Source organism: Microplitis mediator, chromosome 1 (assembly GCF_029852145.1).
Source record: "Microplitis mediator isolate UGA2020A chromosome 1, iyMicMedi2.1, whole genome shotgun sequence".
Classification (NCBI taxonomy): domain Eukaryota; kingdom Metazoa; phylum Arthropoda; class Insecta; order Hymenoptera; family Braconidae; genus Microplitis; species Microplitis mediator.
In genome coordinates, this window is record NC_079969.1 from 4967650 (window position 1) to 4994886 (window position 27237).

General features: G+C 30.4%; 3 protein-coding genes across 7 annotated transcripts; 2 read left to right on the forward strand and 1 right to left on the reverse strand.

The window, feature by feature from the left end:
* Nucleotides 1-2801: 2801 nt before the first annotated feature.
* LOC130666668 (methionyl-tRNA formyltransferase, mitochondrial) lies at nucleotides 2802-6826 on the forward strand. 2 transcript variants are annotated; one of them, XM_057467870.1, is made up of 6 exons: nucleotides 2802-3264; nucleotides 3952-4152; nucleotides 4267-4389; nucleotides 5606-5784; nucleotides 5936-6130; nucleotides 6513-6826. In XM_057467870.1, exons 1-6 carry the CDS (start codon nucleotides 3029-3031, stop codon nucleotides 6689-6691), a joined length of 1113 nt encoding a protein of 370 aa, XP_057323853.1. In that variant the 5' UTR covers nucleotides 2802-3028; the 3' UTR covers nucleotides 6692-6826. The 2 variants fall into 2 exon arrangements, with proteins under 2 accessions (XP_057323853.1, XP_057323862.1); XM_057467879.1 differs by having other exon boundaries at nucleotides 3207-3260; nucleotides 3956-4152.
* A 32-nt stretch (nucleotides 6827-6858) lies between these two features.
* On the reverse strand, nucleotides 6859-14609 carry LOC130666656 (PHD finger protein 14). Its single transcript, XM_057467846.1, has 11 exons — nucleotides 14451-14609; nucleotides 14229-14369; nucleotides 13998-14162; nucleotides 13701-13940; nucleotides 12504-12715; nucleotides 10927-11809; nucleotides 10569-10857; nucleotides 8639-9161; nucleotides 8112-8437; nucleotides 7902-8010; nucleotides 6859-7029 (listed from the first exon to the last, which is right to left on the reverse strand). The coding sequence occupies exons 2-11, from the start codon at nucleotides 14269-14271 to the stop codon at nucleotides 7009-7011; spliced, it is 2811 nt and encodes a 936-aa protein (XP_057323829.1). The 5' UTR covers nucleotides 14272-14369; nucleotides 14451-14609; the 3' UTR covers nucleotides 6859-7008.
* Nucleotides 14610-16065: 1456 nt separating this feature from the next.
* On the forward strand, nucleotides 16066-25829 carry LOC130678685 (probable E3 ubiquitin-protein ligase HERC4). 4 transcript variants are annotated; one of them, XM_057486085.1, is made up of 10 exons: nucleotides 16066-16263; nucleotides 17054-17504; nucleotides 18835-19110; nucleotides 19184-19335; nucleotides 19402-19785; nucleotides 19870-19997; nucleotides 20644-20812; nucleotides 21312-21608; nucleotides 23232-24494; nucleotides 25606-25829. In XM_057486085.1, the coding sequence occupies exons 1-10, from the start codon at nucleotides 16261-16263 to the stop codon at nucleotides 25756-25758; spliced, it is 3276 nt and encodes a 1091-aa protein (XP_057342068.1). In that variant the 5' UTR covers nucleotides 16066-16260; the 3' UTR covers nucleotides 25759-25829. The 4 variants fall into 4 exon arrangements, with proteins under 4 accessions (XP_057342068.1, XP_057342086.1, XP_057342078.1 ...); XM_057486103.1 differs by having other exon boundaries at nucleotides 16066-16252; XM_057486095.1 differs by lacking the exon at nucleotides 16066-16263 and adding an exon at nucleotides 16543-16561.
* Nucleotides 25830-27237: the final 1408 nt, after the last annotated feature.

Below are 27237 nucleotides of genomic sequence, written 5' to 3' on the forward strand. Positions count from 1 at the left end.
ATAGTGATGACTATATTCGACGGTCTTTTTTGAATGAATATTTGCTTGGAGGTGGGATGGTTTATATAAATTGTCGACATTGTGAGTTGCGCAAATAAAATATCTGTATAGTTTCCCATTTTCAGGAAAGTCTTGTTCGAGTAGAAGGGACTAATGAGCAAAACTATTGGCTAACGTGCGGTTACGTGGTGAAATATAAAGAGCGTGCGCACATTGTTCAATCAATGTTGTTGACCATTTCCGCTTTATTTTGTGACACCGCCATTTCTTCTTCTAAACAATTGTAGACTGCAAGTTCCATAATTACTTTGAATGATATTGATATATGAAAAAAAAATTATCTTGCGAACCGCATATCTGAAATGCTATTAGCGTATTTTGCTATGATTCAGAAAAAACTAATTTTATTTTTAAATTCGAAAAAAAAAGAATATACATAACAATATAATCAATTTCAAACAATAAAACTTCCCTAGTACTATTAAACCAACTTAAAATTTACTGTCGCAAATGAAAACGCATTAATTTTTCTAATTTATTGTGAGTTTTCATTCTGATAACTTTTCATTAATGCTTACAGGGGCCAATAATTTCACGTAGGGGAGGGTGGGGCAGAGCGGCCCCCCTAAGCCAATTATTACTTTTTGTGGCTTTCAACCATAAGATCACTTTACTTTTGTCCTATTTCGAACAAATTTGTGGACATTTTGCCAAAATTCTGAAAATAAAAAATTTTTTTTGTGGGGCAGAGCGCCCCCTCCAAAAAATGATAAAAAAAATTTTTTTTTTCGTTTTTTTTTTTTTTTAAATTGTTTTCATCATTAAGAATGTATTTCTTTCTCTTGACAACTATTTTCGGTTTTATATTACTCGAAAAAAATTTTTTAAGGTGTAATAAATCGTTCTCTCTCGATTACCTTAATTACTAATTGTTATTTAATAAAAAATAAAAAACAATTCTAAAGTTTTACTTTATTAAAAAAATTTATCAACTAAAAAAAAAAAATTTATTTTTATAAATTTTTAGTGACCAAATTTGCCTCTTACATAGAGAAACGGCCGAAAAATGTCAAAAAATAACTTTTTCGAAAGTTTCGGCTGGTCCATTTTGCCCCAGGTGTTATGCGTAGAGGTAGAAATGTGGAATTATAATAATTTTTTTTTAATTTGACGATAACAATATGAAAAAATCACTTTTTCAAAATTTTGGGCTTGTCCATTTTGCCCCAAATGTCATGCGTAGGGGTAATAATGCGCAAACATATCGGATTTATAGTAATTAGTCGAAAAAAAAAAATTTATTTTTTGATCAAAATTTCAGGGGGGCCGCTCTGCCCCACTCTCCCCTATATGAGAGTTAATTTTTTTAATAAGTTATACAGTTTTCGTTATAAAGGGATCAATAATATTCAAATCAATTTCCCAGCTTCTAGGCCACGCTCATATGTAAAAAGAAGTAATGGCAATGCGTTCAGCTAAAAGCTAAATCATGTATCGATACTGATCTTTTTTTCTGTATAAATGTTAAATAAAATTAGCCATCGAAAGTATAATTCAAAAGATAATCAATAAATTGAGAGAAAATTGAGATAGGAAAGATTTAGTCGCCAAGTCGTAGAGTTGTCATTAATTTTAGGATAGAGTTAATTTATCTCAATTAACTTTTAATTTAATGATCATCCGTTGAATTATACTTTCGATTTTTTTTTAACATTTATACGGAAAAAAGATCAGTATCGTTACATAATTTAGCTTTTAGCTTGACGCAGCGCCATTTCTTCTTTGTGCATATGAGCGTGACCTAGAAGCGAGAAAATTGATTCGAATATTATTGATCCCTTTATAACGGTAACTTTGTACAAGTTATATTACAATTGAATAATATAAACAATATTACTAATAAATTTTTATATGTACCCTAATAGCCATTTTGATCTGCAGTAGATTTTCGTCAACTTTCTGAGAAAGTTGACAACAACTTGTAGTCAACAGTTACAAAACAAAATTGAAATACACATTTTAAGTATTTCCCGATAGCAAGACTCTGGTCAAAAAGTCGGTGTCAATTAGTTGCGATCAAATTGATGACAAATTTAGACTTTGTAAATTTTGACTTCAAGTCGTTGCCAACTACCCCAAAACGATTACGACATTCGACTGTAGCAGCCTGCCGTCAATTTTCTAAGATAAATTAAAGGTAACTCTACTGCAACTTATGGATGCTAACTTTTGCCACCAAATTTCCCAGGAAGTGGACGTCAATCTACTGCAGCAATATGTTGCCAATTTTCTAAGAAAAATTGAAGGTAACTCTACTGCAACTAATGGATGCTAACTTCCACCACTAAATTTCCCAGGAAGTTGACGTTAATCTACTGCAGCAATATGTTGCTAATTTTCTAAGAAAAATTGAAGGTAACTCTACTGCAACTAATGGATGCTAACTATTGCCCCTAGATTTCCAAGGAAGTTGATGTTAATCTACTGCAGCAATATGTTGCCAATTTTCTAAAAAAATTGAAGGTAACTCTACTGCAACTAATGGATGCTAACTTTCGCTACTAAATTTCCCAGAAAGTTGACAGCAATCTACTGCGGTATTCTGTCGCCTATTTTCTGAGAAAAATTGAAGGCAACTCGACTGCAACTAATTGATGGTAACTTCTGTTACAAACTTTCTCAGATAACTTTTTACCACAGTCGTAAAAACTGTTTTCTGTAAATTACAATTATTATTATAATCTGCCAAGTCTGAATTATAGAACCCTTTATATTATATATGTTTACATATTTTTCTTGCAATAAATTTCAAATTTTCTTTATTCAAATATTTTTAATACTGAGTTAACAATGACTTCAACAATTTAAATCTGTGTAATAAAATCTTTCTTGATGGCAATTATTAAAATCATTAGGCATTAGACTAAAAATAAAATGTCAAGTTTTAAAGGTTACGAAAAAAATAAAAACACATGATATAAAATAAACAATTATTATTTATATTATATATTTATATTTAAAATTTAAAATGTTAGTGAGTGCTAGTCTAAGATATGAACTAAAGAAATTATTATCAATAACAAGAAATTTAAAATTTATCAATAAAGACAACAAAAGATTTATTTATAAATATTCATATTTACATAATAAGACACAAAACAGTGAAAATATAAAATTAGTAACTAAAAAAGAACCTTTTGATGTTTTATTTTTTGGTACAGATGAATTTGCATTGGAAAGTCTTCGTAAACTTGAAAGTTGTTAGTAAGTTAAATATATGTGGGTATTAATTCGATGCTAAAAGTAGCCGGCATTTGAAAATTTTTTGGTTTTAATTTTCAAATTGTCAAAAAACTTTCTAAAATTAAACAAGAAAATTTCTGAAAATTCTTTACATTCATTTTTTATGATCCTGAAGTTACCGGACATTTAAAAATTTTTGAATTTTCGTTTTTCAATAAATCAATTGCAAAAAAATAATATAAAAATATGCACATGTAGAAAATTTTAAAAACTACAGGTGCAATTTTTTTAAATATTTTTTTTCAATATTTTATCGTCTAAAAAAAAATCCAAAAATTATTAAACGTCTGCTAACTTAAGTATCATTAATTTTTTTTATTTTTGCCTGTCATTGACTTTTTTTTATAGAAAATAAATAAATTTTTTACATGCCTGCTACTTTCGCATCATTAATTTTTATGATACTGAAGTTAGCAGACGTCTAATAATTTTTGGATTTTTTTTTTAGACGATAAACCATAAAAAAAAATATTTGAAAAAATTGCACCTGTAACTTTTTAAATTTTCTACATGTGCATATTTTTATTTCATTTTTTTGCAATTGGTTTGTTGGAGAACAAAAATTCAAAAATTTTTAAATGTCTGCTAACTTCAGGGTCATTAATTTTTCATAATTTATCAAATAACAAAACTGATAATTTTTGTTAGCAAGTCCAATAAATTACTAAGACGTTTAGAGGTCGTATGTTCTTACAATGGATATGAAAACGTAATTATTAAATTTTGTAAAGATCACAAAATAAAAATCCATTCTTGGCCTATCGATTTTTCATTGTCGAATTTTGACATCGGAGTTGTTGTGTCATTCGGTCATTTAATTCCATCATGGATCATAAATACGTTTCCTCTGTAAGTAATTACTGCCTATTTATTCAATTCAAGATGGCATTCAATTTTTTCTTACACTTACAAGTTTGATATTGAGAAAAAAAAACGTAATAAGTAAAAATTTTTTTATTACAGGGGCATGATTAATGTCCATGCAAGTTTATTACCACGGTGGCGAGGCGCTGCACCAATTATTTATTCACTGATGAATGGTGATACTCAAACTGGAATATCAATCATGAAAATAATGCCAAAAAAGTAAATTTTCATTTATCATTTATTATTACATATGATAGGTTTTGAAAATTTATTAGTATACCTGATAAAATATTATCAGATGAATTATTTTTACCGCAAAATACAGACGTAGATAAGCGATAACTCGTCAACTTAAAACAACGTAAAAAAAAAAATAGCATTTAAATATTTGAAATTATTTTTAATAAAAATAATTTCGAAATAATTCAAACACAGTCTTGTATATATTTTTGTAATGAGTGTAAATGAAGCAGACATACGACAATTTTTTAATTAAATAATTGAAGTAATAAAATTTAAAAAAATACATGTGTGAACATGAATTTTTTTATTTTTATTTCATTAACAGGGGCTCGGACTTCTCTCTCTATTACACTCAAGTCCACGAACGGAACTATCTTTGTTGCACTTGTGCAGTAAATGGAAACTTTGGCCGAGTTTTTCTCTTAAACAAACAAATATTATCAAATAATTGAAGCGCACTTCGCTAGATTAGACAGTAATGCATCAATGTGCGGTCCGTATTTTGTATTTAGAGATTTTGTTTCCGAAAATATCTGATAACTCCTGTTATGCAAGCATTTATCGAAACGGTGGCTATTTTTCCCCTGTGTTTATTAATTGAGGATTTTAATAAACTTATTAAATAATTCTGTTAAGTGAAAAAGTATCTGATCATGCTCACGCATACAAAAATATGACAGTAAAGTTAGCGGACATCTGACAATTTTTGAAATTTTCAAATAATAAATTTAAATCTTGAAGTAATTTAAAAAATTCAAAGGATCAGTTGATTGTGTACTTATTAATAATTTTAGAAAACTTTAGAGGCTGATTAACCCTTCACGCTATGAGGAGTGAATCGACTTAATTCTTGTTGTAGAAGTTGTCATTCATCCATTGGAGAAACCCTATTAACCCGTCAGCACTACCGTGTTTTTTAGTGTCTCGCTTGCACTACAGCGACATCCTAAAATTTGAATAGTGTCCTGTGAACAAAATGCTTATAACGGGAGTGCTGATGGGTTAAATATCAGCAACCAACTCTCCCATTTGAAAGATATCAGTGAAAATCGATGAATTTTATGAGATTTTTTCTTAAATTTGTCGTATTTTTAATTAAAAATTTATATATTTAATTAATTATTAAAATTAGCAAGTTCGCAGGTTTATTTAGAATTAAAGATAAAATTTTTTATTATAATTATAATTACAGGTTTGATATTGGTGACATTTTAGCACAAAAAGTTGTTGATATAAATCCTGATGAAACGCAACCAGAACTTTATAATAAGTTATCAAAAATTGGGGCTGATTTACTGATAGAGACGATAAAAAATTTACCAGATTCACTTTACTCTGGAAAACCACAATCTGAAGTAAATGCGACTTATGGTAAAAAATTTTTCTTAATTTATCTAAAAATATTTGAATTTCTTGCAGTCTGTGACTCGGTACAGAAATTTGATTAATTAATTAATGAATATTTTCATATTAAAAAATATGTACAATTTATTTTATTTATTAATTTTTTTTTTAACTAAAGCACCTAAAATTACACGGAAAATATCATCAATTAATTGGGACGAAATGACAGCAAAAAATGTATATAATATTCAAAGAGCATTGACAGGAATATATCCATTGATAACAAACTTTGAAGGTGATAAGATAAAAATATTTGGAGTTAAATTATTTAACCATCGAACAAATATGACTGCAACATCACAAATTATACCAGGTTTCTATTCAATAAATCATTTGTTTTAAAATTAATTAAATTTAAAAAGTTACAAATTTTGAAATTTTTGAAACCCACAAAAAAAAGAATTTCTTGGCGCGAGAAATGTTTTGAACTTTGCAATAAAAACAAAAATTTTCTTAAGACTAAAAAAAAATTTTTGGTTTCAATTTATAATGGAAAATTTTCTCGGGGAGAGTAAAAATTTTTTGCGTCAGAAATTCTCTTTTTTTTTGTGTAGACATTCAAATTTTATTGTAATTTTAATCGTCAAAAAATTTCATTTTCATCCTTGAAATTAATTTCTAATAATAAAATGAACTTTTTATTCTGATGTAATTAATAAAATTTAAGTAATTTACATATTTTTTGTTATGTCTAGGACTTATGTCGTATGATAAAAAAATTGGTTTGCTAATAATTCAATGTAAAGATGGCAATTGGATATCTGTGGATCAAGTATCGATGGCTAACCGAAAAAAAATGTCGGCAAAAGAATTTTATAATGGATTTCTATCAAAAAAATCAAATCAAGTGGTTTTAAAATATTTAAACAGTTAATTAATCAACAACATTTTCCTCGTCAGTTATCAATTAAAATATTTTGCTGTATAAATAATTATATATATGTATAATTGTTACTTAGTATTTAATATTTTTTTTATTATCCTGATAGATATTAATAAAAAAAATCGATTTTTTCATCGATATATATATAAATGTATACATCTTATATTAGAATACAAATCATTTTTGTTGCGTCATTTTAATTAATTGAAATATATGAAAAAACGCTAATTATAATTAAATTTAAATTACTTAATTCTACACAATATTTAAAAGCAAAACGATTTTTCTTAATGATAAATTTGCGTCAGTTAATTCTCAGCTTCTGAAGCCTGTAAAAAGTATTAAAGATTTATTTATTTGGGCAATAAATTTGTGTGAAAAAATATAATCGAATCCTGAATAATTATTTTATGTAACTCATGCCGAAGAATACGCCGCTCACTGGCTAAAGTCAGGCTCATAAAATTTTATATTAAAATACAATTCTTTCTGATTGGTCAAAAGTGTCATTTAATATATATTAAGTCACTACTTTTTATATTAAATCATGAAATTTTAGTGAAATGGGCGGAGTATATCCCTACTCAATGATTCAAGCCACTAACGAATCTATTACCTCCCTCTTTTATGACGTCACTTTGAATTTAGCTGCCTTATTAACGTGACCAAAATCTCTAGACTGCACATGCGCATTTAATTAATCAGCACACGCATGTGTAGATCAATGCAACGTCAGCTGAATTTTATAACCTTACATATCTCTATTAATTGATACGACATAACACCAAAGTTGACGTTTTTTTTTTATTGAGTTAAGTTTCATTAAGTGAATAGTATTAAACAAATTATCCAATCCCATAAAGTATATATATTTTTTAATAATAATAAAGTAAATTATTTTTATAACTCCGACTGCATGACGCTGACTTTAGACATCTAGCGGCGTTTTTCTTCGTGCGTTCATTACATAAACTATTGTATGCATCTAGTGACATCGAGTATTATACTCTCGTGTGTTGGCAACACTCGATTCGCTCGTGCTGCCAAACCCACACTCGAGTATAATACCGATTCCACATGATGTATAATATACTATTAAAATCTGCAGACATTTTTTCACTATTAAGGTAAAAGACCTAGTACCTGTATGTAACAGCTAATATTTATTTTTTTTGTGCATTTAAAAAGTATTATTACTTACACTAGGATCACAATCTGCACAATGCCAAGAGTATCCACGTCGTTTAGGTGATTTTTTAACTGGTGGATCCAAACAAGTAAAATGATAACATTTTTTGCATTCGTCGCACCTGAGAGAAAAAAATTTAATAAAATAGATTAAGGATATTCTTAGACAGTAGAATGAGCTTCAATTCTGTTTGTTTATAAAGAAGAAAAATGATTTATTTACATAACAATATTTTGTGAAGTTCCAGTTAAGCTGCAGACAGTGCAGTGAGTAAGAAGTTCGGCATCTTTAACTTTCTTTCCCGATGATAGTCGAGAATTACTGGAGGTGTTAATTACTACTGGAGTCAAGGGGTTATTAACTACAGGCGGTGGCGGAAGTGGAGAAGTTTGAGGAACTGGCGGTGGAGGCAGTGGCGGAGGTATCGGAGTCGGAAAGACATGAACCGGTGATGGTGCTGTTATTTCTGTACTCGTCGAAGTTGCTACAAACATTTGTGGACTCGAGTCTGAGACTTCAGAACCTTCTGGTCGAGGAATCGGTTTAATCTAGAATATAATTAAATATAAGATTTCATCTTAGCCAACTTTTATACTGCTATTATTTGTATCATTTAAAATTATTTTAAAAAGTGAGATCTCAATATTTAAATAAAAAAGATCTCGTAGTTCTCATTAACCTCCAGAACAGTACTCAGTTCTGTTTTGACTTTAAAAAGACGCTAGGGTAGTAAAGTAGTTATATAATACCTTGATTGTAATTCTCCTATGAAATTCTGGATGAGTCTCTGGGTTTTCAACATCCAAACTTTTCCTCTTATGCTTCCGCTTCCGTTGTTTTACTCCCGTAATAGGATCCGGGGTGTATCGTTTATGTTTTTCTCGTCGCCTTTTTTTCGCGCTTCGTTGAGAAACTGATTCAGTGCCGTCAGTAGAAGCCACCATGTATTGCGGAGAACCTTCTCTCGGTGTAATCGGTACAGGGTTAACACTCGTCGGATGATTGTACGAATTATCAACCAGTACAGGCTCAATAACCGGCGGCTGTGTAATTATTGGCTTGATAGTTAACTTGGGCATTGGGTGGGGTTCTGGAGTCACAACATTCGACACAATATTTTTTGATGATGTAGGAGTACTCGGAGTACTTGGCAATTGAATTTCTTCACTTGCCGTTACTTCATCTTTACAGTGACGTAATTTCCGTGGAGCGGAAGTGTCGACATTTTCAACTTCAGATCCCGAAGACTCTTTATCACACTCTGAGCATTGCCTATAATTAATAGATTTGATTAAAAATAGCAATCATAATTTTAAAAATAGTAATTTATGCTACATGTGTACTAAGGAGCGAATAATTTGACAATCATAATGTCGCTACATGAGCGTAAGGCTTGACGTGTCCTCATGTCAATGCATCATAACCTTAAAGCGAATGGCGTGATCAGAATTGTCATGGTCGCTTCTTAGTCCACCTGTAGGATAAATTATTTTTTGCAAACTCTGCTATGAAAGTTCAACTTTCGAGAAGTAAAAAATTAAAATTTTATTCTAAATCAAATTTTTCAAGGATATTAAGTTGTCTATCATATGCGATACATATCACATGAGTGACAAAAAGTAATGCGTTTTCACAACGTGTGGTGGCGCTTCAAGTACAATCACGTCGTTAGTTACAGAGCAAAATTAAGGTTATATTCCGATTTGCACTGTGACCACTGTGTGGTATGACGTCAATTTAGAATACTGTAAAACCGTTTCTTTATAGACAGCTATACTGGCTACTGTTTAAAACGGAACGTAGTTCAAAACCCTGATTAAACAACTGAATTCGATTGAATTAAACAGAATTAAATTTTTAATTCTATTTAATTCAGATAAATTCTGTTAATTCGGTACCTAACTTAAAAATTAATTCTGTCTAATTCGGCAGGAAAACAAGAATCTATCCAAATTAAAACGAATTTAAATAATTCTATTCGGTTTAATTCGAAAATAATCCTCGAATTTCTGGTTCTGACTGAATTAAATCGAATTGAAACCAATTCAAAAATTTTAAATCAGTTTTATTCTATTTAATTCGAAAATTATCCTTGAATTCTTTTAAATTCTGTCTTACCGAATTTAACAGAATATAACAGAATTGAAATTTTCAATTGTTAAATTCTGTTTTGCAGAATTGAGCAGAATTAAAATTTTTAATTCGGTCGAATTCAGTTGTTTAATCAGGAAATACTGCCTCCCTTCCAGTGACGTCGTTTACAAGCGAAAATGAATTTTATTTAAAAATTTTTCATTCAACGAAAACACAATTGTTTGAATATAGTTATAATTAAATTTTTGACTTAACAATCGATGCAAACTGTAAAACTGTACCTCGAAAATTTCAGTATTAATAGTTCAAAAATCGCGGCAATTTATGACGTCATATATTTTCCTAGGGTTCTGTGACAGTACACTGGCAGTCCGTAACAGAACATACCCTAAATAAAGTCACTGGTCGTGACATCTTATTACTACGTTAGTATAGTAAAGTTACAGGCTATTTTGCGCACGCGCGGTTAAGTAAAATGTATAGGCAAGACTGAATAAATTTGGCGCTTCCGACACGACTTACAGCGCTCGGAAATTGAACTTTCAAAGCAGGTGTTGCAAAAAATATAATGACAATAATATGTACCAGCCCATGAGTTTTGTTTTTTTCGGCATACGAGACAACGGAGGACTTAAGCAAGAAAGATGATAATGAAGATGACACGTGTCGCATTTAGCAAGCAGATGCTGATTTGTCGATCTACGACAAATTCCACACTGATGTCTGAGTGTAAGCTCAGGTTTATGACTCAATTCCATAGCCTGGCTACTAAGAACTCGACCTTCACGTCCACCTTCACTTCCTTTACTAACAGGAAGTGGAAAACCGACACCCATTTTAAGAGCTGCTGCAGTTGGAACCCCGAGTCCGGTACCTGAAAACGAATTTTCAAATATAGATTTCTTATATAAATTTAAATAATAATAATAATTACTATTATTACCTAAAGTAGGTACTCGGGGTTTTGAAAGATCTCCAATAAGCGGTAATGGTTTAACATAACCAGCAAGTCTGATAACTTGATGGTATAGTTCTATTTTTTCTTTCAATGTAACATTTATTCTAATTTGCTCTTCATTATCTTTCATAACTTCGTCATACTTTCTGTCAAGTCTTTGCTGATCTGTCAATAATTGGGAGTTGACATCCAATAGCTCTTGGAGTCTACGTTTCATCGATATTACACGTAAATTACGATCAAGATAATATCCAATAAATTCAACACTAAAAGCGGGGGGAATATGCCATTTTTTTCTGACATCAACCAGCGCAACAAGTTGAGCTTCTTGAGCTTCCAATGCTGCGGTATCGATACCCATAAGTTCGGCTTTTCGAGATAACTGACGACAAGCAGATGCTGATGTTGTTAATAAACGGGGCATTTTTTGAGTCGGAACCCACGGCGGCTGTCTCGCTGCTTTGTGAGCCAAATATTTGTGTCTGTGCTTGGCAAGTTTCCTTTGAATTCGTCGTTGTTCTTCAGTGTCTAAATGACCTGGTTGTTTCAATAATTCCTGGCGATATTGGGCTCGAATTTGTAGCGCCAACCAGTTGCGTCTACGTCTTCGGACTAATGTTTTATCGGAATGCAATTTACAGTGAGCGTAAAATGGGTCTGCTTGATCTACTTCTTCACTGTGTGCTTCTGATAGTAAACCTTCTCTCTGAGCGCAGGTTACATGAAAATATGTATGACACATTCCGGCGTCACACTCAATGCATACACCAGTGCGTGCATATCGAGCATCTTCGCACAATGAACAAGGTTTTGAACCCCATTTACTGTACGCCATTTCAAAAAGAGTGACACTGGCTAAGCGATCAACCTAAAGTTGGATTAAAAAAAGGTCATACTTTTCAATAAACTTCATATTTAAAATATGTGTATTAAATCTAACGGCAAGAGTCAGGAAATTGGTGTCAATTAATTTATCAAATTGACGACAACTCCAGCCTTTGTAAGTGTTGACTAGTCAACTTTCTCAGTAAGTTGGCGACAATCTACTGCAGTAGTCTGTAGATAATTTTGTGAGGAAGTTGGTAGCAAAAGTTGACAACAACTTGTAGTCACAGTTACGAAACGCTGAAGTTGTCGTCAATCGCAATCTACTGACGCCAGCTTCCTAAGAAAATTGAAGGCAACTTTCCGAAGTCAAATTTAAAAAAAGATGATACTTTAATAAACCTCATATTTAAAATATATGTATATTAGTCTTGACAGCAAAAGTGGTCAGAAAGTTGGTGTCAATTAGTTGCAGTCAAGTTGACGACAAGTTCAGTCTTTGAAACTGTTAACAAGTTGTCAACTTTCTCAGAAAATTGAAGGCAACTTAACGTCAACTAATGGATGATAACTTTTGCCACCAACGTTCTCAGAGTTGGTGTCCAGTAGTCGTCAACTTATGGAAGTGACAATTTTTGCGTTCAACTTGACAACAAGTTGCAGCAGTAAGCTTGCCTTCAACTTGGCTATTTTAATAATTAGAAAATGGAATAATATATGTACGAAAATTAATTTACCTCACCAAATGCAACACCAGGGACGTACAGAGCACATACTAAATGTACCCATTTACCTACATCAGTTTCTTTGAATATTCCTCCCTTATTAGGACACAATTCACATGATGGATTTTCAATTCCTGCACTACAAGCTTCACAGAACCACGGTGCGGACTGGCACAATGAATCAGTGCTTGAAAAACTTTCAACATCCGATACACCATAACATCCTGAAATTTGTAAAAAAAAATTTTGAAAAATAAAATTCCAGACAATCAGATTTACATTAGTGATAAAATATATGAACGGAATATTTTCATTTGATGGGTAATATTTTACTATTTTTCTTTTGTATGAAAACTCAATTAATTCTGAATTAAGACTAAATGACTTGAAATATCGGCGGCAAATAGCTGACCTGACTTTATTTTTCAAGCTATTCAATGGATTAATAGATCCCCAGAAATCACGAATGATTTCGAGTTTATACCAAACGCGCTGAATCTCAGGCAATGCAGGATCCTAAAAACCACCAAATCTATCAAAAACTATGTGATAAATGGACCTAAGAATAGGATATGCAATCTAGTCAACTCTCTGCATAGTGATGTCAACTTCTTCCAAAGGTCGTATCAGAATTTTCGCTCTTGCATTAGAAAACGATTATTAAAATACTAGCTGCTCACACATTATAACTTTCAAGCAACCAATCTTCTCTATTTTCTTTCACACAGTTAAATTCGATATTGTATAACAATCTAGTCCTATTATCTCATATATTGTATATTATATTATAATTAATTAATGTTAAGATGATGTATAGTGCCGATTGGCGTAATAAATAAATAAATAAATTCTCAATGTTGTCCACCAGGGAAATTATCACTTACACTATAATTTAAAAAATTTTCAAAATAATTAAGATCTACTTAGATCTGTTTAAATTAATTCACTTTCCAAAATCTCTTAAGATCTACAATTTGTGAAAATTTTTTTTATAAAGCTTTGAAATCTCCATAAAAATCGGAATTTTGATTTTTTTTTCCAGCAATTTCCCGAATTTTCTCTCAATCTTCGCAGATTTGAAAAATGAAAAACATCAGAACCCCGTAGATCTTAACTGTATGTAGGAGTAGATCTAAATTATTTTTTTCAGGATGACATAAATCTGTCCCTGTTAATTTACATTAAAAAAAAATAATAAAATGTCATCACCTTCATGGACTGTTACCCCACAGCCATCACATTCGACAATTTCATTGATGTCATCACTCCTATCCCCCAAACAGCCGCAGCAGATGAGCATCTTAGACAATTTTTCATCAAAATTTTCTCCTCTAGCTGCTTGTTGTCTTGCTTTTTCAATGATGTCATTGACCGTAATGTCAGCATTCTTTTTTCCAACCATCAATGGATCTCCCATTGAGTCATCAGACTCTTCAGACCTCGCGTTGCCTAAAAAAAGATTCACCATCAGAACAAATAATTTTTTGGACCTACACCTCAACTCACCTTTGCCATCATCATTGGAGTCAACGGAATCATCATCAGATTCTTCACAATGATCTTCAATACGAAAGTCGCTGTCATCTGAGCTCTCCCCTAAATCAAAATCTAATAGCGAAGTCTGTGCAGACTCGACTGGTTTCACCCGACGTTTTTTCGGATCTCGTTCGACTGAAAATTTCATTTCAAATGAACGTAAATTTGAATTTTAAAAATAATATAAATTTTCATACTTACTCATAGTTTTATATAAAAACCCCACGTCGTCTTCTTGAGACATTTTTATCACACAAAATATATCAATATAGATATATATTTTTATCTAATAATAATCTACAATAAATATAAAAAATGTTACAACAAACCGCGTGATTTATTCTGCAAACAAAAATATATATTTTGTAAATTTATCAACGAATTAAAGTGGAGTATTTGGATATAAATAAAATATTAATTTACGGTTATTATTTTTGTGGCTCTCATCATTTTTATTGCGGCTTTTTATCATTAACTCAAAATAAGTTTATTACCAGTGATATTAAATATGAACGTAACACAGACACAGAGTAGACTGGAGTAGACCAAAGCTTGGAGCAGCTTAGAAGTAATAGTCAAGTAAATGTAATTTTATATGTGTGTATATATGTATATATATATATACATTGCCGGCTTTTTCAAGTCACCAGCGCTATCTCTGTTCATCTAGAAATTAAAATCAGTAGATTATTTTTAACCATCAGCTGATAAGTATGATCCTAAAGTTAACAGACTATTAAAAATATTCGAATTTTTTTTTCTACGAATAAAATACAAAAAAAAAAAAACTAAAAATATGCACGTGTAGAAATTTTACGAAACTACATGTGCAATTTTTTTAAATATATTTTTTCTCAATGTATCGATTTTTAAAAAAATTCAAAAATTAGTAGACGCTGGCTAACTTCAGTATCATCTGATAAGTGATAATAAAAAAATATATTTATTAATAATCGATGATTTTGTCATGATCTGAAGTTAGTAGACAATCAAAAATTTTGAATTTTTTTTTTTAATCAATTACAAAAAAAAATGAAATAAAAAATATGCGTAGAAAATTAAAAATCTATAAGTGCAATTTTTTAAAATAAACTTTTTTTATAATTTTCAATTTTTTAAAAAATTCAAAAATTATTAGACGTCAGCTAATTTCAGTATCAGAAATTTTTGTGAGTGTGAATGTAGCAGACAAAGACAAATTTAAAATTATTAATAAATAGAGTAAATAATTAATAAAATAAAATTTAAAAAAATGTGCATTCAAAAAATTTTGAAATTAATAAGCGCATTTTTTCGAAATATTATTTTATTAATTATTCACTTTATTTATTTATAATTTAAAATTTGTCTGACGTCTCCTACATTCACACTCGTGCCATTTTGATACGGATATAAGACAATTTATAAATTTGAAATAAATTAATTAAAATAATGAAATTTTAAAAAAATGCGCGTACAGATTTTTCATTGATCTAAATACGCATTTTTTAATTTTTATTCCATTACATTTTATTTATTTATTTCGAAATTTAAAATATTGACACTTGTCAGTTAAACTCACACTCGTATTATTTTGTTATGAACAGGAAGTTAGTAGACAATTCAAAATTTTTTTATTTTCTTTAACAAATCAGTTACAAAAGAAAAATATCTAAAAACATTCACAAACAAAAATTTAAAAAACCACAGTTGCAATTTTCTAAAGTTTTTTTTTTTTATAATTTATCGTTTTGAAAAAAATTTCAAAAATTATTAGACCTCGGCTACAGTATTATTGTTTCATGATCCTGAATGTAGCAACAAGACTATAAATTTTAAATAAATAAATAAAATAAAATAACGAAATTTGAAAAAAAGCGCGCACTAATTTTTCAAATATTTAAATTCGCAATTTTTTATTTTTACTCCTTACATTTTATTTATTTCTTTAAAAATCTATAAATTACCATTTGTCAGCTACATTCACACTCATATTTTTTTTACACATATATATGTATATAATACACATACACATGACACATATATGTACGTGTATATAAAACAGTGAGTTTTTTTTTTAACGAATGAAATGTCACTTTTTTAACCAAATGAAAAAATTTTCATTATGGGATTTAAAATTTTTATTATCAATTTACATATTTATATATATGATACATAAGTTTAAATAATAGTGATTAATCATCGTAGTGCTTATAACATTAATAATCAAATTAAATTAATTATAGGTTAGTGTATGGTGTGTATTTAATATAATTAATTGTTGATAAATAAATAAAAAAACTGACATTTATATTCAATTAATTTATTTACAAAATAATAAACAAATAAATTTTATATAAAAATAATATTTCAAATTTTTTATTTTATTTTTATTTGTTGCTTTTGCATTTATTATTTTTTTATTGTTCTAGTTTATTCTACACAATATTTATTTTCTTAACGAAATTACCCGATAATTCTTTTTTTTTTTACTCTCTAGTTTAACCTAAATTATAATTTTTGTAATTTACAATTACAATTAATTGTTTTTAATGGTAGGTCGCAATTTTATTTTTATTTAAACTCAGTCAAGTTTTTTTTTTATTTATTTATTTATTTTTTTTTTGTTTAATAAACAGAAATTGTTTCAAATTTATTTAAATTTTAAGTCGTAAATTTGTTTTTTTGTAAAAAAAAATTGTAATTTACTACACTAATATTTTTAGTTAATCGCTGATTTGTTCTATAGGTTACTGTAAATTTTAAATTTAATTTAAAATTAAATGTAAATTATTTGTGAGGATAAAAAAAAAATAATAATTTAAATTAATGGAGCAACAAAAAAATACGGTAATTTATTTTTCAAATTGGAATGTAAAAAACAACATCTTTATGCATTTACTAATAAATTATATATATATTTAACACTACTTTTTAAAATATATATAAATATGAACATTTTTATTCAAAATTTTAATGCATCAATAAAATAATAGTCGCAATTTTTAATACTGGATAACAAAATAATTTTTATTTTTATTTTCCAGGCAAATTTATCAAAAAAACGTAAGCGCAATAGTGACATTGATTTGTCAGATTCAAAAAAATTGATTCTAGAAAGTGATCAGTTTATAATTGACGCCGATATGTTCTGTTGGGGCAGTACGGTTCATGGTGAACTGGGATTAGGCGGCATCGAGGAGGAAATAATAAACGTACCTCGAGAAGTAACTGATTTTAAAAAAGCAACTGAAGTAAAAGACATTGCTTGTGGTAATAATTATACGATAGTTATTACACATGACGGTAAAATTTACTCATGCGGTAATAATGACAGTGGACAATTGGGACACGATAAGCCGAGAAAAAAATTGCAGTTAGTATCAGACCTCGGTGTCTTTGTATTTAAAAAAGCAGTATGTGGCGCTAGTCATACCTTGGCAATCAATGAGTGGGGTCAGCTATTCAGCTGGGGATGTAATTCTGATGGTCAATTAGGTAATTTTTACTTTATTTTATTTAATCATTTCCGTATCAACAAAATTTATATGGGTATGCATGGAAACCAATAGAAATTTAAATAGAAGAGTATAAATTTATGTAAGAATCCAATGATACTGAAGTTAATCGACGTCTAATAATTTTTGGATTTTATTTTAGATGGTAAATTACAAAAAAAAAAAATTTGAAAAAATTGCACCTGTAGTTTTTAAAATTTCCTACATGTGCATATTTTTAGTTTTCATTTTTTTGTAATTGATTTGCTTAAAAAAAAATCCGGAAATTTTTAATTGTCTGCTAACTTCTGGATCATAAGAATCCGTGGGTACCTGGGAACCATATGGGAAATCCACATCGTAAATTGTGGGTACTTAGATTTCTTTATGAGAAATTCATTCAGGAAGCTGTGGGTACCTGGATTCCCATATGGGAAATTTATTTAGGAAACGATACCTGGATTTTCATATGGGAAATCAATATAAGAAACTGGGTACCTAGATGCCCATGTAGAAACTTGGCATAGGAACTTGGATACATGGATTTCTTTGTGGAAAATTCTTATAAGAATCTGGGTTTCTATATAAGTAATTTCTATAGAATCCGGGGTATCTGAGAATCCATCTGAAAAAGCCATGTGGGAATCTAGGCTGGATTCTCATATGGATTTTTTGACAGGGTTTTTAGGTTGATTTCTCATAGAAATATACACGGAGAAATTATTCTCGTTTGAATCCTATCAATAAAATCCGTATGGGAATCCAGCCTAGATTCCAATATGGGTTCCCATAAGGCGTTTTCGAATGGATCCCTATAGGAATCTAACAGATTCATATATGGAGCCCAGCCCAGATTCCTGGATGAACTTCCCACAAAGAAATCCGTTTATCAAAGTTCCTATGTCAAGTTCTTACATGAGAATCCAGGTGCTTAGTTTCAACTTTTAAAAAATTTTGCCATAATATCCCTCAAAAAATCGAGTGACTTCTGTTCCAAAAATAACCTTCCCAGATAGCCAGGGTTGCTTACCAAAAGTTTGCTTTCATTTTGCCAAATGCCGGTCGTAGATTTCGGACAAACTGAAATCCAATTTTGTTGGTCCGATTCCCCTTCAAATTGATGGCAAATATACATCAATTTTTGTTATTTGGTTTTCTGACTACCATATGAATGCAACATAGCGCCCAGTTCTGGGTTTGAACCCTAGGCCTTTATTTGTAACCAAACCCCTTTAATGTTTTAATCCACGGCTGCGGCAGAGCATTGAATTAAATAATAAGTCTACCTTTTTATTTATAGTATATATACAGTTTTGCTATTCGTTTAATAGGTTTAAGTTCGTATGTACCGATTCAAGAAACACCACGAATGGTAAAATCACTGGCAACTAGTACAGTAATTCAAGTATCCTGTGGTTATAAACATGCGATAGCTCTTACTAATAATGGCCAACTATACTCATGGGGTTTAAATGACGAAGGTCAACTTGGTCTCGGTCCAGAAGTCAAAATTGAACATAAGCCGCAACTAATAAAAAGCCTCGGAGCTGTTCCGATTGCTTACATCGCTTGTGGAGGATACCACACAATAGTAGTTTCGAAATCTGGTAAATATATAATTTTTTAAAAAATATGTCTTTATGTTTCATATCAAATCAAATCATTTTTTAAATTTCGCAGGTGCTATTTATGCTTGGGGTAGAAACACATTCGGGCAATTGGGAGTAAATGGTATTCAGAGTGTTTACTTGCCCTGTCAATTACGGACTTTAAGAAACTCAAAAGTACGACACGTGTCTTGTGGTGAAGATTTTTCAGCTTTTCTCACAATGGTAATTTTTTTTATTTAATTATTTTATTTTAAAATTTTTAAACTGAGTTACGTAATTTGCTAACAGGATGGTGGTGTATTTACATGTGGCGCTGGTATGTACGGGCAACTAGGACATGGATCAGTGTCGAATGAAATTCTTCCTCGTCAAATAATGGAGCTTATGGGAAGTATTGTCACCCAAATATCGTGTGGCAAACGACATATGCTGGCTTTGATTCCTTCACGAGGTAGAGTATACGCTTGGGGTCTCGGCGGTGCTGGACAATTAGGAATCCGAGTAACGCGAACAGTTACGACTCCTCAAGTTGTCCTCGGGCCTTGGGTCTCACCAAATGGTACATCAATTTATCAAAGTGATGCACCGTCAAGTGAATATAGTGTTGATTGTGTTGTCAAACATATTTTTACTGGCGGCGATCATTGTTTCGTTACCGTTACCAAACGAGAGGTTTTTTATTATATTATTTTTCATTATTTAATTGTATGTACAAATAGTAAATCATTAATGTCAATTTATTGTAATTATTTTTAGCACAATATTCCACCAGATGATTCTAGAATATTCGATTTATCAACGCAAATTCTTACTGTTACTGAAGAGCAATTATTGAATTGTCACAAAGTGCCTATGGGGGCACCGTTAGATCATGATCTTATGATGTAAGTTCAGTAAAATTAACAGAGCGCCCCAGTGTATGCTCTATAAAAAAAATAGTTTTGAAAAAAAGAAAATATCAAAATTACTTGGGTATTTATATTAAATTTCTAAGTTTTTAGAAACAAATCGACGTATTTTATTTTTTAGAAGTTTTCTTATAATTTTGGTCTTAGGAAAGATGTAAAAATATAAGAATTGGATGATCCTGAAGTTAGCAGACATTTAACAATTTTTGAATTTTCGTTTTTCAACAAATCAACTGCAAAAAAAATAAAATAAAAATATGCACATGTAAAAAATTGAAAAAACTACAGGTGCAATTTTTTTTCTTTTGAATTTGTGGTTTTAAAAAACATCAAAAAATTATTAGACGTCTGCTAACTTCAGTATCATAGAATTGGGCGTTGCCAGTCAGCCGGAAATTTTTTCAAAATAATTAATACAAAATCTAAAAAATATTGTCGTTATTAAAATTAATGGAAAATCGTTAATTAACGAATAGAAATTCAAAAAATGATTAAATGCCGAGTAGGTTTGTTTCTATTGACTTTTTGTCAAAATCTGAATGCACACTGGGGCGGGCTCTGACTATTAAAATCAAATTATTTAATAAAAGTAATAATTAATTTTTTTTTCAAATTAAAACAGGTATTTAGAGACTGTTTTCCGTAGCCAATCATGTATGAATGCATCGTTTTTACTTGATAATGATAATCATTATGGCTGTTCAAGTAAACATTCTGGTGTGAACGTCGAACAAGCCTCCAGACTCTTTGGAATTATTTCGGACATCCAAAATAATACGATACAAGAACTAGTAGGTTTAATTTAATATACAGTACAACCTGGTTATAAGTTACTTCCCCTCTATTTTTTTTCGCTCGTCTCAAAATTGTTCCCTTACTTCAGTTCCACTAATGAAATTTTTCGGTTGTCGCGAAGAAATTTCTGCAGTCCTTTTATAAGTTAATAAAATATGTACGTAGAATTTATTAATGTAACGGAACCGAAGTCCACCCGTTTTACGGGATCTGTTTCCTCACCCTCTTGGGTAAACACGGGCTGCGTGACCCCTACTTCCTCCCCAGAAGATTTTTTTAATTGAAAGCTATAATCAAGTGACTAAGGGTGGAGATTAACCGGAAGTATAATCAAAAATCCTCATTGATGTGGTATCTAACCACAGTTACTACGAGTCTATCTCTCTACCATCTCAGGAAATAGAGACTCTGGTCGATGTAGGCCTGGAGAAACCCCCGTAGCACCAGTTCCCTGCACCCTCGCCTTTATTTATTATTTTTTTTTAAATATTCTAGATTTTTATGTCTATTACTGAGGGCTTGGTACCATCGCTTGCTGCTTCACCGCCAGATGTTGAAGCTTTGAGAGTTTATCTCACTTTACCGCTGTACCATAGATTTCCGGAGCCAACACACTGCGAAACACTCCAAAGACCTTTTGCCAAAGCTTTGATTAATTTAAAGCCTGAAGCTAGAAAAATAGTCGGCATTTGGTGGAGTAAAGCGCCTGTACAAGTATTTTATAGACTTATCAGGTCGTACAAAGCTGTTATTTTATTCATTATGAAACAAACAAAAAATATCGACACTATGGTAAGTAATTAATTTATTAATTTACTTTAAGTGAAATAATCAGTAATTTCACCTCCAGTTTCTGATCTTTTAAGAATTTTTTTAATTCTACGAATGGAAATTTTATGTAACAAACTCAATTAACGTTACTGTGGACAACTTTGACACTTAAGGGCATTCTCAGGCAGTGCCTCCCATTTTTTTAAATTTTGTAGTGATAAAAAATCAATCATAATTATCAAAAAAAATTATTGAAGCCTGTAGACAGTTTCTAAGACGAGGATAAATTTGTAAAACTTTTTTTTTCGATGGTTATCTAAGGATTACTCCGGAACCGTATCCTCCTCGATCCTGACGCCCCGTATAGGGGACAATTTTGCCAGGCTCGGCAAGGAGCAGCTATTTGCTGAATCATGAAAATAATTATTGTTACAGCTTTATAATACGTATCTGTTCTATATCATTAAGATAATTTTGTTCCCGCCATATCTATATGATAGAATTAGTTAATGTTATTAAAATTGGTATCATTAGATAGGTCTTAACTTGAATTAGTGCCTTTTCATAGTTTAAACTCTTTTTAATTGCCAAGTATTGAGATAAATAGATTTATCTATATCATTCGAATTACATTTAAATTACGCGAGAAAAAAGACGACTGTATTTATTTCCTTTAAATAAAATAATACTTTAATTATTCTGTCACTAAATATGACTGAATGTCACTGAATATATAGCTATATTATTTATATCGCGTTACTTATTCCAAAATGACAGATTTTTATACTCCCTTTTGGTTTTAGGAAGCTTCTCAAAGCCAAAAAAGTGTGCATAGAAAAAAAAAGGATTCATTGACACAAAAAATCTTTACTCGCCTAAATAAAATTTTTACTTACCCCAATAAATTTTTTGCATTGTGAATTGAAAACAAAAATTTATTTAGGACTAGAAAAAATTACTTGGCGCAAGGAATTATTTCTTGACCAAAAAAATCTTTTCTCGCCCCAAGACAATTTTTGTATTTAATTGATAATGCATAAAATTTCTTGGTGCAAATTAAAATTTTTTGCGGCAAGAAATCCTTTTTTTCTGCGTATTTTATGAATTTAGTAGTGATATTGGGGCAATCACGTGGTGACTGCAGGTTGCTCGTAAAAAATTATTCAAATAGCAATTAAAATTATGCCTCGGGACTGAGGAGGATAATAAAAAAATTCAAATACCAAATCTGAAAACCAGACACGTGAAGCTATAATTTGTCTTTTTTGTTTTTTTTTGTATGACCGTTTTCCTTCGAGTTATAGCCTGATGTTGAAAATAACTTAAAAATTTTTAAATTTTTTGACTAGTGTATTATTGAAAAATTTAAAAATTTCGAATTGTAATTAAATTCTTGGATACTTTTAGAAATTCCCTGACATTTCCTTATATTTCCCGGTTTGAGGCCACCCTTCAATGATTAAAAAATTCATGACATTTTATCATAACCCAGAAAAAACTAAACATATATTGCACATATATATATTTTATTGAATATCATCTATAATCTCTAAAAAATCAGAAACTGGACTTACTTTTTTTTTACAATAAAAATATAATTTTTCCGTAAAAATTATCTAAAACAAATTTGTTTTACATCACTAGCATTTTTCATCCGATTCAACGTTGAAATTAAGTCTTGAACTATTAAAATTTATAAACAAATTAAATCAAACTGAAAACGAAGGGCTTCGTGTGCCTTACGATGTATTCCACTTGCCAGAATTAACTCAAATGATCGACATAAAATCCGATTATTTCAAATGGCTCCACAACGCAGATTCAAATTCCGTTGGCGTAGCATTAGTTTGTAATTATTCATTCATATTTGACGCGGAAGCTAAGCTATTGTTACTCCAAACTGATCAAGCGATTCAAATGCATTCGGCAATGAATGAAGCTGCAACACGAGCCTTTACGAACGTTATGTTCAATGCATTTATGCTCAATGACCCCCATCAGACATCACAATTTTTAATGTTAAATGTATCGCGTGAAAATATTGTCGTTGATACTCTCCGTGAATTGACGTCAAAAGATTCGAGCGATTTAAAAAAACCATTGCGCGTTAAATTTCATGGTGAAGAGGCTGAAGATGCCGGCGGGGTTAAGAAAGAATTTTTTATGCTGCTACTAAAAGAAATATTAGATCCCAAATACGGTATGTTCAAACAATACGAAGAAACGAGAACTATTTGGTTCAGCGAAGACTCATTTGAAGATGAAATGATGTACTTTTTAATTGGCGTACTCTGCGGACTCGTTATTTATAATTTTATTATAATAAATTTACCGTTTCCATTGGCGTTGTATAAAAAATTGTTACACGAGCCAGTAAATCTTGCAGACCTCAAAGATTTGTCGCCAGTTCTTGCTAAAAGTTTGCAAAGTATATTAGATTACAATGAACCAGATTTAGCGGATGTGTTTTCATTAAATTTTGAAGTAACTCGGGAAGTTTATGGTGAGCAAAAAGTCTATGAACTGATACCGGGTGGAAGTAAAATTCCGGTTACTTTAGAAAACAAACAGGAATTTGTTAATTCGTATGTTGATTATATATTTAATAAATCTGTTGAGTCGCATTTCAAAGCATTTTATAACGGGTTTCATAAAGTTTGTGGCGGGCGTATATTGAAACTATTTCACAGTCATGAATTGATGGCTGTCGTTGTTGGACATGAAAACTATGATTGGAAAGAGTTGCAAGAAAATGCGACGTACAAAGAAGGTTACAGTAAAGATGATCCGACAATTGTTATGTTTTGGCAAGTTTTTCATGAATTGCCGTTAGAAGAAAAGAAGAAATTTCTTTTGTTCTTAACTGGTAGCGATCGGATACCTCTACAAGGAATGAAAGCTATTAAAGTAAGTAGTTATTTTAAATATTATTTTTTACAAAAGATGTCTCTAGTTAGGTTACCCGAAGATCAAATCTCTGGCGGGCTCAATATTACGGTAAATTACCGGATATTACGATACTAGGGCAATGTAACGTAACCGAGAGTAATCTTACCGTAGCATGAATGTACGAATTCGGTAAATTTACGGTAGAACTAAGATCAAAATACGGTAATTATTTGTGCGCCTTAGCGGATCCGAATTACGGTAAATTACGGCAATTACCGAAATTGACGGTATTTAGAAGAATTACGGTAAACATAAGGCATTTTAGGCAAAAGCTCGGTATTTTTACCGTAAATTTGCAGTAAAAAAACAGTAATATACCGCAAAGTAAAGTATTGCACTATAAAAACTGTAAAAATAAAATTCAGTGCTTACGGTAAAAATGGTTACCTGACAGTTGATCCAAGGGCAATTGATCCGTGGACAATTAATTAACACACCCATGCTTGCAATGGTACTGAAAAAATTATCTAGTGAAATTAATTCACACCAGAATCAAGTACTCTAAAAATAAACTACCACAAAATTTTATATCATTCGGTCAGTTGTTACTCAGATCAATGGTGTCTCAAATCAATTATCGCTCGGAGGAATTGTCGGCGGATCAATTGTCTTCGGTTCAACGGTCGTGTCACCGGTAAAAATTTCACAAATTACGGTAATTTCTCTATTTCGGATCCACCATGAGGTCGATCATTACCCTGGTGGATACAAATTACGGTATTCGGAAAACTTGCGGTAAAATACGGTATTCTGCAGTAAATTGCGGTATTTTACGGTAACTCGTAGTATTTTAATTAAGCTGCGTTAATTTACCGCAAATTAACGGCAATCCTGCAGTATTTTACGGTCTAAGTGCGATAAAATTGCGGTATTCCATCGTAAATGTGCAGATTTATTGCGAAAATACAGTCCTTGACCCTAAAGTGAAGTATTCTACCGTACTTACGATAAAATGCCGCAAATTACGGTAATTTACCGTAAGTGCCAGCAGTCACCTGATGTCTAGAAATCTTTATAAAATTTTCAATATATGTTATATTTATTATTTGTCATTTTTTTTGTTCTTTAGATCACAATACAACCAATGACTGATGAAAAATTTTTGCCAGTTGCTCACACATGTTTTAATTTATTGGATTTGCCGCGCTATCAAACAAGAGAAAGATTACGGTATAAACTGTTGCAAGCAATTCAACAAACTCAGGGATTTTCATTGGTATAGAATTGAAGATTACTTCTAGTACTATTAATGTCCTTGCCCAACTTAATTTTTTTTTTTTTTTTTAATTATTTCCATCACTAAAAAAATCATAGTGGAATAATGAAATTATTTCTTAATTTATTTTTTCTTTGTTATAAACATATTTTTGTAAATTGGTTTTCTTTTCTTTTTTTTTTTGCTTGATTAAGAGAATACTCAAATTAATTGGGCGGGCCCAATAAAAATTGATGTGTACACACATAAGTATAGTAGCGACTTGCTATTTTTGTTAGAGTTTTGTCAATCATACAACGATAAAAATATCAAATAAAATTATTTTGACATCAAAAATGTACAGCAATATTTAATACATGTATATATAAATTCTTTCATAGAAAATTGATCACTTGCGTGCCTTTTACTACGAAAAAAAAAAAAAAAATTATCAATTTATTTGCATTTGTGAAGCCTTTGTTTTAAAATTATTTTAATTAGCATAGAAAAGCATGATTTATTTTTTTGTTAATTTATAATCAATGTGCGAATATTCGAGATATCTAGAGGTGAAGAATATGAATTTATGTAACTTTGGTGGTAATTAATAAACTTTCTTATTTTATTGTAGACTTTAACTTCTTATCATAATCTATATTATTAAGAGAATAAGGAAAATTTTGTTCCCGCCATATCTATATGATAGAATTAGTTAATGTTATTGAAATTGGTATCATTAGATAGGTCTTGACTTGAATTTGTGCCTTTTCATAGTTTAAACTCTTTTTAATTGCCAAGTATTGAGATAAATAAATTTTTCTATATCATTTGAATTACATTTAAATCACGCGAGAAAAAAGACGATCGTATTTATTTTCTTTAAATAAATTAATACTTAAATTATTCTGTCACTAAATATGACTGAATGTCACTGGATATATAGCTATATTATTTATATCGCGTTACTTATTCCAAAATGACAGATTTTTCTACTCCCTTTTGGTTTTAGGAAGCTTCTCAAAGCCAAAAAAATGTGCATAGAAAAAAAAAGGATTCATTGACACAAAAAATCTTTACTCGCCTAAAGAAAATTTTTACTTACTCCAAGAAATTTTTTGCATCGTGAATTGAAAACAAACATTTATTTAGAACTAAAAAAAATTACTGGGTTCAAGGAATTATTTCTTGACCAAAAAAATTTTTTCTCGCCCCAAGACAGTTTTTGTATTTAATTGATAATGCATAAAATTTCTTGGTGCAAATTAAATTTTTGTTGCGGCAAGAAATACGTTTTTTCTGCGTGTTTTATAAATTTAGTAGTGATAGTTGGACAGTCACGTAGTGACTGCAGGTTTCTTGTATCATTTAATAAGAATTAAAAGTTCTACCAGTGGAAAATGACAAAAAAATTTTCATATGTAGAAATATATGATAAAAAAAACAATATTGTTATGAAAGATTTTTTGGTACAAGAAATTTTTCGCATAAATTTAAAACGAAAATTTT